General features: G+C 42.8%; 1 protein-coding gene across 2 annotated transcripts; it reads right to left on the bottom strand.

Moving 5' to 3' along the window:
* Nucleotides 1-12,100: 12,100 nt before the first annotated feature.
* Rtp4 (receptor transporter protein 4) lies at nucleotides 12,101-14,922 on the bottom strand. 2 transcript variants are annotated; one of them, XM_015499979.2, is made up of 3 exons: nucleotides 14,575-14,922; nucleotides 13,648-13,720; nucleotides 12,411-12,829 (listed from the first exon to the last, which is right to left on the bottom strand). In XM_015499979.2, the coding sequence occupies exons 1-3, from the start codon at nucleotides 14,745-14,747 to the stop codon at nucleotides 12,680-12,682; spliced, it is 396 nt and encodes a 131-aa protein (XP_015355465.1). In that variant the 5' UTR covers nucleotides 14,748-14,922; the 3' UTR covers nucleotides 12,411-12,679. The 2 variants fall into 2 exon arrangements, with proteins under 2 accessions (XP_015355464.1, XP_015355465.1); XM_015499978.2 differs by lacking the exon at nucleotides 13,648-13,720 and having other exon boundaries at nucleotides 12,101-12,829; nucleotides 14,575-14,919.
* Between the last annotated feature and the right edge of the window lie 479 nt (nucleotides 14,923-15,401).

The following is a 15,401-nucleotide window of genomic DNA, read 5'->3' as shown; positions in this document are numbered from 1 at the left end:
ACACCTCAGGGAGGGGCCTGATGCCAGCCAGAGGGATTTTTCGAAACCAAAGCAATCAGCTCAAACAGACTTAAGGCAAGAGAGTCCCCATCTACACTGGCTCAAGGTGTTTGAGTCCCATTGTGCCCTGGCTCAAGGGGCAGGAGTTTCTATTTACACTGAACAGGAGAGAAGGACACCTTGGTCCAGGTCTTGGGCAGCATGATGGCTACTGAACTCCTGCCATTGCCCTGAGGCCTCCCTCTTTTTCTCTTTCTCCTCCTACTTTAAACATGTTTACTTTTTAAATAAATAATTGGAATATCAATCTTAATTGTATATAAGAACCATCTCTGCTATGGCAGAGAAGAGCAGGGCAGGGGGAAGTGTCTGAGGGAAGAAAGTCTCTGATGTCTCTGGCAGGTGGAGGCAGAGGAGAGTCCTGGTGGATCCAGATGCGCTCCTGGCTGGAAATCTGCACAGAGAAGACTGATCCAGTAGGTGCGCCTCACTTCTGAAGCTATTGGAGTCCGCTTCCTGACCGTTGCTGGCACCATAAGGTCCAGATGCTCTGAGCTTGGGGTCTTCTGGCTGTCCATGGGTCTGTCTTACATGGGCATGTTCCCTGGAGCCACTCTGTTGTGGAACCTATGGGGTCTGTGGCCTGCGCCACTCGGAGCCACTCGGTTGCGGAAGGTTGCGGAAGGTGGGCCCACGGAAGCACGGCAGGCAGCAGCACAGTTGTTGCAGGCAGGTGGCCATCCGCCTGGTGACCCCTTCCAGCCCCTGCTTCTCTCACCTGGCTGCCCTGTGGAGCCACCCTGGGAGGCCAGAGGGTCCTGCTGGGAGGCTGGCTTGGAAGGGGGTGTCTTCACGTGGAGAAGGTGGAGAGGACAGACAGGCATGCTGGCACATGCGGTGCCCTTCTGCGCGGAGGGCGTGGCTTCATCAGGCGGCTGCTGCTCACAGGGCAAGGCAAGGACAGGCTCACTGGGACACTTGTTGGGGCAGATGCTGGAAGGATCCGCCCCAGGGACTTGGCAATGCCCAGCCATCCCATTATGCACAGCCTTGGCCCAAAGCGCACTTGCCGGCCCCTGGATTCTCTTGTGCTGGCGGAGGAGGTAGGTAGCCATGGCCCCATCGAATTGACGATTTGCCAGGGACAACCAGGCTTTGTACGGGTTGTAACTCATGTCGAGCATCAAGGTCATGATGCTGGGGTCGGGCCGCTTGGGGAGTGTCTGGCTGAGAGGGCTGGGTGGGCTGGGTGAGGAGTCCTTGCCCTGGCTCAGCCACGGTTGCCCCATTACCTGCTGTAGGGTGGGCCTCTCCGTGGGGTCCTCCATTAGAATTTGCTGGATGAGGCTGCGAGCTCCCTCTGACACGTACCAGAGGATGTTGTACCTTGCTCTCAAGATCTGACACTCCAAACCCTTATTGGTGAGCGCCCTGAATGGCTTTTCCCTGTCAACATAAAATAAAGAGTGATGCCCAGGCTCCAGACATCTGCTGGGGGACCCTCGAATTCCTTCCCCTGGATGATTTCAGGGGCACAGTATGGCAGAGTGCCCCTGAACCCATCCAGCTTCTGCCCAGGCATGAAGCTGGTGCTCAGGCCAAAGTCGATGAGCTTGGGGTGGCGCACCCTGGAATCCAACAAAATTCTCCGTTTTCAAGTGTGGTGCACCATGCCCTTCTGGTGGCAATATTGCACAGCGCGCACCATCTCTCTGAACAGCCTGTGGACCTTCACCTCCCTTATGCCACAAGTCAGGGGGATGTGACTCAGGAGCTCTCCTCCATGTGCACGCTCCATGATGAGGTACATGTTGTCCATGGTCTCCATGACCTGGAAGAGCTGGATCACGCTTGGTGTTCCAGGACCTTCAACGAATTCCTTTCACATAACAGGGACTCGTCTTCCTCCTTCTTCCTCAGAACTTTAACAGCCACCTTGACCTTGGTCAGGAGATGGAGGGACAGTACCACCTTCCCAAAGCTCCCCTCCCCAATGGCCCTCAATGGTCTGTGAGGGCCTTCTTGTACCAGGAGCTGCACCCCTACACCACTACACTACTCTCTCTACGCTCTCTGGCATCCCTAAGCTGGAACACCAACTAAGGATGCTAACTAAAAAAAAAAAAAAAATAACAAACCCCAGCAAAACACCAAAAATAACAACCAAAAAGCAAAACAAAACAAACAAACAAAAACCCAAATCAAAAAACCAATAGCAAACCACCACAAACACCCACCAACCAACCACCAACCACCAACCACCAAACGTGCTAACTAGCTGGGAGTCCGACAGGTCACCACCAAGAACTTCCTGTACTTACGGACAAAAACCCACTCACGGCCACTTTCTTATATACCCGGTGTTGGACATTCCCTCACAGTGGCTCCTTGTGAGGTCAGAGCAAGAAATGACCCAGTCACACCTAGGCATATCCCCCAGAGGTCATCTCACTTGGGGCCTCTAGGACCTTTTTGACTTTCATGAGGAAAAGAAGAAAAAAACCCAGAAGCTTTTGTTTCCGTGGGTTATGGAGACTGATATTTACCTGTTTAGATATGAAAACCGGTATGATGCCTCAACGGTCTATTCATCTGGAGTCTGAAAATCCATAATAACTTTCAGCTTTTAAAGACCTCATCATATCTACACTCAAAAGTATTCAATTCCCCTTTCTTCCAACCCACAGTGATTAAGATCCAAGGGATGGGAGTGCTTCACTCACATCGTGATGCTATAACAAAACACTCTGCTCCCTAAGATGCTCTAGAACTAGGCATTAACATCTATGAGGTTGAGAGGGAGGGAGCGTCCATCATCATTTCCCCACAAGGTTCTCATTACATTTCTCACTAGAATCCCCTGGAACACAGCAGGTTGTGGGTTGGTATGTTCAAAGTGATGAGAAATCAAATACAGAAGCCGACAATCCTAGAACCAGCAAGTGTCCTTCCCATTGGGCGAAGAAATGGAGGCATTCCCACACTCCTGGGTCCCTTTTGGCTGCTGCTAACAAAACCCCTTAGACTAGATTATTAGCAATAGAAATCCACTTCCCACCACTCTGGAGACTGGCAAGTCCAAGGTCGGGTGCCTTGTTGCTGTATCCTCACATGATGGGAGGGACAGACATGCTGACCATATTCTCTCAAGTCTTGCTTTCTGTTTGTTTTGTTTTGTGTTTTGTGTTTTTTGGACATACTGGCCTCGGGCATGTCATCTACAGATGAAATACTTCCCTAGTCCCCCAACTTTCCTGGTGGGTTTTTTTTTTGTTTTATTATATTTTGTTTATTTTATTTTATTTTGAAAGAGAGTGTCTTGCTATGTTGCTCAGGTTGGGCTTCAACGTGTGTTCCTCCTGCCTCGGTGTCCTGAGTTGAGAGCATTACAGCCTATTATGGTTCGGGTGTGAGGTGTCCCCTGCACAGGCTCCTGTGCTAGTGCAGGAATATTCAGAGGTGAAAAAGTGGGACTGGGAGAGCTGTAACTTTATCAGTCCCTCCTACATAGAAAGGACTGGCTGGTCACTGTAGGCAGGTGGGGCATGGCTGGAGGAATGATGTCACTGGAGCCATGCCCTGGGCCTGTGACTCCCTGTGACTCTTGCCCCACCCTCTTTCTGTCTCTGCCCCTTTGGTGCCCTCAGGTGAGCAGCTCTCCTCGGCTGGGCCTGTCTTCCATGATGGGCTGCCTCACCTTGGGCTCAGAACAATGGAGCTGGCCATGTGTGCTCTCAGACCTCTGACCCGTGATCCCCAGGTTCACTTTTCCTCCTCTATGTTGTTCTTGTCAGGTGTCTTGGCCACAGCAATGGAAAAGCTCATTAAAACACCGCCATATGCCACTGCTCCCAGCTTGTCTGTGTGTGTGTGTGTGTGTGTGTGTGTTGGGGGTGTGCTTGGAAGTGAACCAGTCCTTGCGCATGCTGGAGAAGCACTCTTAAGGGACACATCCCATCCTATGGGTGGAGTCCATGGCCTAACCACCTCCTCCAGGCCCACCTCTCAATGCCATCGTGTTGAGGCTGAAGGGTCAACAGGAATTTTGGACAGACACACACATTCCAACCACAGCCCCAGACAGACAAGAGCCCAGGGAGTTGGTCCCCACCAGATGTCCCCTGTCAGAGGGGAGTCTTTCAGGTTGACCCGAAGGACACCAGATTAAAAACTTAGATCTCCATGAAGGCAGAAACATCTCTGGTAAAGCAAATTCATGACAATTAAAAACTAGGGCCACTTTTGTTTTCTACAAGATGCAGGAGATTCGTGTAGCAGAAAACACCAGCTGTGTTCTATGGTACTGAACACAGTGTCTACACAGGTAACCACTGTGACATAAGCAGCTGAGGGTATGGGATGGAGAGGCACAGCAGCAGCAGTCTCTATACTACTGAATTTGCCCTGCTGCAGATTCACACCAGGGTCATGTGGTTCTCATGTTAAATGGAACCACAAAGAAAGGGAGCTACAGAGAAATACCTAGAGGAAAGACCCCAGTGAGAGGTGCAAATACTAAAGTGTTTCACCACAAACATCATCTAAACAGGAGAGAAGATGGTCACAGAAAGGCTTAAGTCATACTGAATAAAAACTTGCCCTGCTCTCCTTATAAGGAAGCAGGCCACACTGAATCCAATCAAGAGTCCACCTGCTCTCCTTGTAAGGACAAAAGACAGGCTGAAGGAAGAGCATATTCTAGCCCCTTATGACCCCATCGTACATAATTACATCATAATAATGCACTTCAGAAAAAAAGACCTCATCCTTAGGTGTGGAGTTTTGAACCTACGCATGTCTTTGTGGGATATGATTTATTCCATAACATGCCCTGGTCCTACCTGTCTGAGAGTTCTTATCAATGGAGGTTGAATTTTGCTGTATCATTATTCTACATCAATCTTTACCATCATATGTCTTTCTCAGCTTGTCCATAAAGTGCCTTGTGTAGGGACATGTGTATCTACATTCACGATGGAATTCGGTCTTTAAATTTTGGTTTCTTTCATGGTGTTTTCCTGGAATAATTTTTTCTGTGTTCAGGGGCCAGGTAATACCAGCTTCATGAAATACATTGTGAGTGGTCTCCTCTGCTTCTACTTCCTGAAAATGTTCATATACAGTTGGCATTAACCCTTCTTCAAATATGTGGTAGAATTCTCAATGATGTCATCTACACCTGAAGATCTTTTTGAAGTTTTTTCCTACTAGGAACTTTATTTCCCTGATGGTCACCCAATCATCTAAAAGCAGGTACCTCCTGCTTCTCCAGAAATCTTCCATTTCATCCACATTGTATGGGTTTGTACACTGTTGAGTTATTCTTTGTGTTTATTGTTTTCCTTGAGCTGGTTTTGGGTTTATTTTTATCATCTTTTTCTGTTTTGAAAATGGTCATTAAGTTTTTTTATTAAATTATGTATTTATTCTAATTTGTTATACACAAGGCAGAACGCAATTCATTTCATATTACACATATAGAGCACAATTTTTCAAGTCACACAAAGTATTTTTGCACCATTTGTGTCTTCATATATTTACTTAGGGGTAATGATATTTGACTCATTCCACCATCATTCCTACCCTCTTCTTTGCCCTGTCTAAATTTTCTCCATTCCTCTCATGCTCCACGACTCCCCCCACCCATATCACCATTATGAGTCAGCATTCTCAAAGAAAATATTAGACTTTTGGTTTTTGGGGACTGGCTTACTTCACTTAGCATGATATTCTCCAACTCCATCCATTTACCTACAAATGCCATGATTTTATCCTCTTTTAATGCTGAGTAATGTTCCATTGTGTATATATAGCAAAGTTTCCCTTATCCATTCATCTACTGAAGGGCATCTGGGTTGGTTCCACAATTTAGCTCATGTGAATTGTGCTGCTATAAACATTGGTGTGGCTGTGTCCCTGTAGTATACTGTTTTTAAGTCCTTAATCCTAAATGCAACAGCAATAAGAGGTGGAAGGAGTGGGATAGCTAGGTCAAATGATTGGTTCCATTCCAAGTTTTCCAAGGAATCTCCATACTGCTTTCCAGATTGGCTGCACTAATTTACAGTCCCACCAGCAATGTATAAGTGTGCCTTTTTCCTCACATCCTCGCTAATACTTATTGTTGTTTGTATTCTTCATAGCTGCCATTCTGACTGGAATGAGATGAAATCTAGGAAAGAATCCCCTTTATAATTTCCTTCCCCTCATCTTCTGATTTCTTTTTCTGGAGTTCCTGTTCTTTAGATATTGGGTCTTTGGACCTAATCCACTAGTTTTATGTATTTCCTGCTTTCTATGTGTGGGCAAATAGTTGGGCATCTATTTGCCCACACATAGAAAGCAGGAAATACAAGAGAAACCAAGAATGGATGCTCAGAAGACTGTGAACAGCAAATCCAATAAAACAATTAGGATTTCTTGCTCAGTCAAGATCTCATCCAGTTTTCAGACTCAACCCATTTTCTGAAAGAAGTGGTAATTTCCAGGGTATTGTCATTCAATTCACCCATCTGGCCCCTAGAAAAACCAGTCAGATCCTAGAGTATGACAGTGGGCTATCTCACACTCAATCCAGCAGAGGTATGATTGCAATTGCTGTGCCAGCAGTGGAATTTTGGCTAGGGTAAATTAAGATAGCTTTAGATGCATGGGATTTGCACATTGACCTGGCATATGCAATCCTTTTCATCTTGAGCATTTCCCCCCACCCCACCCCCAAGTTTGTGATTGGAAACTTAATCCTAAATGCAACAGCAATAAGAGGTGGATTTTTTATTTTTGTAAATTTTGGATGCTAGGGATTGAACCAAGGGCCTTCTACATCCTCAGCCCTTTTTAAATTTCATTTTGATACAGGGTCTCACTAAGTTGCCTAGTTTGGCCTTGACCTTGTGATCAAAACAGACTAAGACACTACTCTAGAGGTGGCAATGTTAGGGTTGTCACTTATCACTAGCCAACAAAGAAAAGGCCAATCTTGATTTATGCTCAATATGTCATGAAAGCTGAAAAAAATACCTGCAAAAAAGGTACAAAAATAAAAGCCCCTCTAGGGGCAGCAGATCTTTCTGAAGGCTGCTTGTAACTTGCAACCTGACATCCCATCTCTTCTTCTTTCGCCAATACCACTCATCCCTCAGGACCTTGGGTCCCTTCTGGGGCTGAACCCTGGCACCCCAAAGCATAACTCTACTTTCATTGATGGATATAAATAATACCACTGCATAGTATCCAATCTGCCAAGAGTATGTAAGCCCTCAATATGGTCTCATTCCTTGAATATAAAAACCAACAACATGGTGGCAAATTGGTTACATTATATCATGGATGGGGTAATGACATATTTTGATTGAAAATGAGCACATATTCCAGATATGGGTTTGCATTTCTCATTTGCAGGGCTTTGACAGGCACAACTCTCCCAGGGTTTATGGGTACTTGATCCACAAACCTGGGATCTCATATGTTATGCATTGAATCTCACACCCCTAAATTCACATGTTGAAGTGCTAACCGCTGATACTTCAGAATGTGATGTTATTTGAAAATATGGTCATTAAAGATGTAATTACTTATAATGAAGTCATATTGGAGTCAGCAGGCCCCTACTTCAATACAACTGGTATCTTTATTTTTAAAAAAGGACATTTTGACACATATATGTACACAGGAGAATACCATAGGAAAGAGAGGCAGGGATCAAAGTGATGCATCTTTGAGCCAAGTAACTCAAATGTCTACAAACAAACCCCCAGAAGCTTAGCATCAGGCATGCAGCATCCTCACAGGCCCAGCCAATTAATAGAGCACATAACATCCCATTAGACCAAGGGACAGAATTTGTAGCAAAACTATCAATAGCAGTGGACCATAGGATTTCCTGGTTTTATCAATCATAAACTGACAGATCAATGATCTTGAACATGCAGCATCAGAAGATGCCTTCTTCTTAAGATGAGCCACCATCTACCATAGCACCAGGTACACCCTGGTCATTAAAATATATCGCAACCCCAGTAGGTAGAATATATGGTTCTAGAAAAGAGAGGAAATAGGAGTAACCCTGCTTACCATTACTCACACCAATTTAGTTGCCTTTTGTGTGTTTCCCACCTTAAACTCATTAGTACTGCCAAAGAGAAATCTTCCCTCTGCATATTTAAGGGTGAACAGGTAGGGTGTAAGACGGGGGCCTAGGCTTAACAGTGGCTAATGGGAGTCTCAGGATTCTGTAGATGGACTCTCACTGTCTTTTAGAGGCTGGGTGGCACCCTCTCAGAGGATTTCCTGAGCTCAGAGTCCCTGTGATAAATGTCTTCAGAGAATAAAGCTCTGCTCCTCTTGGATTGGGTGAAAAGCAGTCACCAGGTTACATGAGAATAGGAGAAAAGAAACTTGTTATAAAGGCTATTAGAATCCTACTTCAACATTCCTATTATCTACTTTCAAAGCTACTGATTGACTACAGTTTTGTAGGCTTTCTGAAATTGTGCCACGGTTTTCCCATATTTACCATAAATTCCAGACCTTCTACTCTTCTCAGTTGCCTATCTTTAGTTCATCTGTTTTATAGTTTCTAACCATTCTCTTTGCCCTTGTAAACTGCTGCCTTTATTCTCCCTTTTACTGTCACTCAGTGTGATTTCAAGAGAGATCAGAAGTGAATGCAAGGGTTCAATCCTCTGTTTTACCTTAACCAATTTTTTTTTTAGTTGGAGAAACTAAGGCCCTAGGAGGGATAATGGCTTGCACCAGGTTATACAACATAACCAGGCTACAAGTGAAGTCTCCAGACAGGTATTCAGGTCAATATTCTCTGCGAAAGAACCAAAAGGTATGAAAATAGGAAGATGCAGTAATTCAGTAGGGTGGTTTGGGGAGAGGAATAAGAATAAAGGCAGAGAGTATTGTGAGGGTGGGCTGAGAAAGAGATTTTTGATGTTTCTATTAGTGTATTATACATAATAGTGGGGGTTCACTTTGACATAATAATGAATGCAGGGAATATAATTTACTCCATTTCAATCCCCAGTACTGCTTCTTTCCCTCCCCACCTCCCTGTTGTTGTTCCCTTTCCTCTATTATACTGGCCTTCCATTTATTTATTTATCTATCTATTTATTTATATTTAATTGTTGCTTTATAGATATAGATAAAGGTGGAATTCATCATGGTATATTCATATGGGTACATAGCATGATATGGTCGATTTCACTCTGCAGGTTTTTCCCCCATGCCTCCTCCCTCTCCTTCAATCCCTTTGCTCTACTCCACTGCTGATTTCCCAAAGGATCCCCCCACCCCTTCTTTTTCCTTTTTTTTTTTTTTGCTCTAGCTTCCACATATGAGAGAAAAAATTCAATCCTTGACTTTTTTAGTCTGGCTTCTTAAATTAGCTGCTAGCTAATGACATAATCCCAAATATAGAAGACCCCCCAAAAAACTATACTAGAATACTTCTGGAGTTGATAAACAAATTCAGCAAAGTATCAGGATACAAGGTCAACATACAAAAACCAATAGTTTTTCCTGCACTCCAATAAAGAATCCACTAATAAAGAAATCAGGAAAACTATAATTTTTTTAAAAATTATACTTTGGGAATAAATCTAACCAAGGAAATGAAAGACCTCTACAATGAAATCCTCAAAACACTGAAGAAAGGAGATGACCTTAGAAGATGGAAAGATATCCCATGTTCTTAAATACTGTTATCAAAATGGCTATATTACCAAAAGCAATCAGATTCAATACATTTTCCAGCAACATAACGATGACATTATTCACAGAATGAGAAATTAAAATAGTTCTAAAATTCATTTGAAATAACAAAGGACCCAGAATAGCCAAAGAAATACTGAGCAAGGAAAGTGATGCTGGGGGCATCACAATACCTGATCTCAAATTACATCACAGAACCAAAGCAACAAAAACAGTATGGTAAAAAGCAAACATGAAGACCGATGGAATAGAAAAAGTAGAGAGAAATCCTTATCAATAACTGATACTTGACACCGGTGCCAAAACTATTATGTTGGGAAAAAGACTGCCTTTTTTAACAAATGGTCCTGGGAAAACTGGACATCCATATGTAGAAGAATGAAACCAGATGCCTCTCTCTCACCCTGCCTGCACAAAAGTCAACTCAAAGTAGATCAAAGACCTAGGAATTAGACCAGAAACACTGCAACTGCTAGAAGAAAATATAGGATCAGCACTCCAACATATCGACACAGGTACCAATTTCCTTAACAAGACCCCTAAAGCTCAAGAAATAAAACCAAGAATAAATAAATGGGACTGTATCAAATTTAAAAGCTTCTACATTAAAAAAAGGAAACAAGAGTGTAAAGACAGAGCTCACAGAATGGAGGAAAATCTTTGCCAGCTACTTCTTTAATGGGGGATTAATATTGAAAATATATATAAAGAATTCAAAAAACTTAACACTAAACAAGGGGGCCCCAACATAAATAATTGGGTAACAGAACTAAATAGACATTTCTTAAAAGAAGAAATACAAATGACCAATAAATATATGAAAAATATTTTTGAACATTCCTAGAAATCAGGGGAATCGTAAACCAAAACTGCACTGAGATTTTATCTCACTCCAGTTAGAATGACAATCACCAAAAATACAAATAATAAATCCTGGTGAGGATGTTGGGGGAAATGTACACTCATACAATGTTGATGGGACTTCAAATCAATATAACCACTATGGAAAGAAGTATGAAGATTCCTCAAAAGACTACTCAAGAACCACCATAAGACCCAGCTATCCCATTCCTTGGTATTTACACAAAAGAACCAAAATCAGCATATTATAGTGATACAGGCACACCTATGTTTATAATAGCACAATTCACAATAGCCCAAATGCCCACCAAAAAATGAATGGATAAAGAAAATTTAGTACACACACACACACACACACACACACAGTGGAGTTCTACTCAATCATGAAGAAGAATAAAATAATGGCATTTGTTGATAAACAGTTGGAACTAAAGACTGTTATGCTAAGTGAAATAAGCCAGATTCAGAAAGTCAAGGAAAGATATTTTTACCCTTGAATTTTCTGGCTTCTATATTCAATATTCTGGCCTTTGGCTTCTGGTTGACTGTCTTCAAATTCCTTCAAATTATTCATTGTCTTCAGCAGCTCCAATCGGTTTGCCAGTGTCCTATTGCAAAACATAGTCCTATTTCTATTCTATATTCCTTCCCAGAAATAGAATGTTTTCACGATGTGGTTCTACTCAAATAGCCCAGATCCACAAATGTTCACAATGATTCCTAACTACCTCTGGGATGAAACCCAAATCTCTTGGTTATTCGGTAATCCTGAATTAAGTGGTTAGAAGGGATAACTGAGAAAATGAGAGGCAAGAGATGAGAGCAACCTGATATAAGAATATATGATGAAGGTTGGTGCCAGAAGCTAAACATGACTCCAAGGCCATAGGCTTGGGTGACTAGGGAGAATTAGGACAGGAAAGTCAAACATGCAGATGAGTGTGGTTTCAAACATGGTAACAGAGAGAAGGTAGTGTGATGGCCACACAGAAATGAGGGGACAGATGAAAAGTAAGTGAAAGAGGTAACCTTGCATAATGGGATCACAGGATCAGTAACTTTGTACATGCCTCCTGTTATGGTCTGTATACAAAATGTCCCCAAAAGGTTTATGTGATAGAGACTTGGTCCCCAGTGGATGCAGAGATGCACAGAGGTAGGGCTTTTAGGAAGTGACCAGATCATAAAGGCACTAAACTCATTAAAGGATTAATTCGTCATGTTGAATAGACTATGGGGAGGTGGTGGAAACTGTAGGAGGTGACACCTGTTGGAGAAAGTAGGACTCTAGTTATTATCCCTTTGATAATGCAAAATGATCTGCCTAATTCAAGATCCTCAAAGTAACACATCTATAGGTCCTGGGGAGTACACATAGACATTCACAGGGGAGCTTCATTCAGTCTACCATAATAACTTTCAGATAACACTCATAACCATTAGTTTTTGTCAAGATTTGATCAATATGTATTAATACCAGGAGTGAGTGAATGAATGAATAAATCAAGACCTTTCATTAATTCAATGCATATTTATTATTGGGTCCATCATGTGCATAGCCATGTTTTAGATTATCTTCAGAGTATGTTCAGGAAACCAGTGCTTATTTTACACAGTTAACCCTACTTGATATCAAAGGAAACCCTCTGTCATATTAGAATAGTCACCACTTTATTGACTAACATGGAATCAAGACAAGAGAACAAATAAAACCTACCAGTTAGACTTATTTTGCTTAGCACATATGACTATCCATACTATAAAAAATAGTGCAAAACAGAAAATCCTTATAATGTCATCTGAAGTAAATTCTAAGGGTGGGTCACCAGGAATCTCATTACCATAAAAAATTAAGAATCTTGGGTTTGGGCCAGAAGGTGGAGATTCGGTTGGCTTTTTGATAGGTACCTGTGAGCCCCTTACACAGATGCCCAGAGTGCACGCCTCACAATTGCTCCTGTCATGGGGCCCATTCAACCCCACGACTGGAGCAACCGGCATCTTCCTGAAGTTATGCCCATAGTAACTGTGCAGAATACACTGCGCCAGGTTGTTCAGAATTCTCATGGTGCTATCTGAAGAGAACTCAGGATTCTCAAATTGAGACCAGGAACACTTCTGGCACCTCTGAGCAAAAATCCGCAGAAGCACCTGGCCATTGTATATCCGGTGCTGCGTAGACATGTGGCACAGGATCTTCACTTGAGCAGAAGCCCAGCTTCGATGGCATGAGGAACAACAGAACCTGCAAACACAAGGAAGAAACTGTGTGTCCTCAACTGGCATTGCTGACCTGAGGGGAAATGGCCCTGATCTGAAATCCCTTTCAATTAATTAGCACATAATTAGATAAAGGTTTTTCCTGTGTTCATCTGAGTTTCTGCTCACGTGTTGTCCCAAATCTGCCTCTTTGCTAGTAAAAACATCTTTGGATGCCTCAAAAGAAAAAGAATTACTATCATTGGCAGTGAAATTTGTTCCCCATTGTGGTGACAGAAAACTTTTATAAAGCACCAATTTTGAGGCAGGTACTGTGATCAGTGCCTTACAATGTCATCTCACTTAATTATTCCTATGAAGTAGGTATTATTGAACCCAATATCCAGATAAGGAAACCAGGTCCTAAAAGGTCTCCACAATCTCTTCAGGACATACAGGGTAAGTGGTAAAGGGATGTTTTCCAGTAGTAGTTCAATGTATATGAAAATACTTTATAAAATACAAAATGCTTTTCAAAAGCTGATTGATATTTTCCAAAAGCAGGCTGGTTGGTTGCTTTTCCCATCTCAAAATGACTATCAAATCAATTATCTAGTGTCAAAATGATAAGAGACATTGTGAGTCTGGTGTGGAGAGAGACACTTCACTGAATTACAAAGCAGAACAGAAGAGCAGCACATGCGCTCTGGCAGGTGGCTTGAAAACTGTTCTTCAGAGCCACAGGAGGCTTCATTTTAAAAAATCAGATTGTGTAGGTCAAAATGAATATATAGATTATATAATATTTTTAATATTAGATTATTTTAAAGTATATATTACTTTTATTATATACATAGTCATTACCTGATAAGAATGTAGAAGAAGGAACTTCCTCTGCTCAGCAAAGACCTTAAGGAGGCTCAGCCCCTTGGATGTCCTTGAAGGGTGAGTTGGGATAGAGTGAGGAAAGGGGCCTGCCAATCAGGCACAACATTTTCACAAGGATATGGAAGCCTGAGAGTGTATGTCCTGCTACTGGCTCATAAGGAGTGGCACAGAGCAAGCCTGAAGTAGGACAGGGATAGGCAGTCAGCAGGGTAATATGTAAGATAAGTAAACTGAGGTCTTGGTTGTCATATAGAGGACTTGATTGTCCAGGTCAGTCATGCTCACCCTACTGACATGGGTAAGGAAGCTGGTTCCTGAAACCTGGAGGCTTGCTGAGGGTTAAAGAGGGAATATCCAACAGGGAGGGGTGTTATTACAAACTCCTTGGACTAGGGTTTAGATCTGGATTTTGCAGCATCATTATCTCCTGTTATCCCCAGGTCATTAGTAATGTTCAAAATGACTGCTTGATATTAGTAGATTGTTAGAATGTTAAAGCAGGGATCAGGTCCCAGACTAGTAACCTGTGCCAGGGCACAGAGAGTTGCTGCAGCTTGGGAGGCCGGTCAGGACTGGCTGATAAGAAAGACTTCAGAGGAATCTAGGGGTGATTGCAACAAATGAGTAATGAGAGACTAGGAGGGCAGATTTATAGAGCTTGGAGGCATTTTGCAAAGATTTCCAGAAACATTTAGGGAAGAAAACCTAGTAAAAGAGGAAACTTGCTGCATTTAAACAAGATGGAGTCTTACAGTCTGTTAGACCTTAAAGAGCACCGTAACCACAGAAGCTTGGAGAACATGATGACATTTATTGTTTCAGCAAGCTCACAAAGGGATAACACAAGGCTGAGCTGAGCCTCTCTGCTCAGGAAGGCCTAATGCTGAGCAAAACCACACTTACCTCCCAAATGCTCTCTGCATGTACTGCCTCCATCCTCGGGCCATGCCACCCGGCTGAATGTTCTCATCCAACTTCAGGGTCCATTTGGCCCAGGGTTTCTCCTGCTGGATCAGTTCTTGAAGCTTCTGCTCCCATGTACTGACATCCAAATACATTCTCCTTCTGCCGAGCATCAGGATTTAAAGAACAGGATTTCAGTTTTGGCCTAGGATGGAGAGAAAGGTAATCCTGTCTTCCCAGAGGTTAGGGAATGGGAAAGGGAGAGGAGAAAAAAACAAAACCACAGTTTGTTTCCCCGTTCAGTTCAGTTTCAGTTTCCTTTTCCTAACACAGACTGGTTTTTTTTTTTTTTTTTTTTCTTGCATTTTGAACTGAAAACACAGAACAATTCTTTGTTCTGAAGACAGAGGGCAGCAGAGATGCGTTACTTTGTTAAGAGGCCTTGCTGAGAGAGAGCAGACTACAGGGCTCTGTTCTAGACTTTTGTGGCACATACAAGTCAGCTTTCATTTTATTTTTCTCCCAGTTTTATAAAAGGCAAAGCACTAATTTTGTCATTGGAATAAAGGAGGAACTTGCAACTAAAAAACAATTCCTACCCCCATGGAACTGAAGACCCAGAAAATAGGTGGAGGGAGGATACGTTCAAAACTATTCTCTCGTACCTGAGAAGTCCTCATTGCAGTCCCCCAGGAGAAGATTTTCTTATGTTTTGCAGGTGAGCCACACAGACAGCTGGGGTACCTTGCCCAAGGCCACACAGCAAGTAAATGGAACAGTGGTCCACCTCATGCTTTGAATATAGCTCGTGCCGCTCTGTCACTGAG

Source organism: Marmota marmota, unplaced genomic scaffold, assembly GCF_001458135.2.
Source record: "Marmota marmota marmota unplaced genomic scaffold, marMar, whole genome shotgun sequence".
Lineage (NCBI taxonomy): Eukaryota > Metazoa > Chordata > Mammalia > Rodentia > Sciuridae > Marmota > Marmota marmota.
The sequence above is the reverse complement of the archived record's forward strand: the minus strand, read 5'-3'. Positions and strand labels throughout refer to the sequence as shown.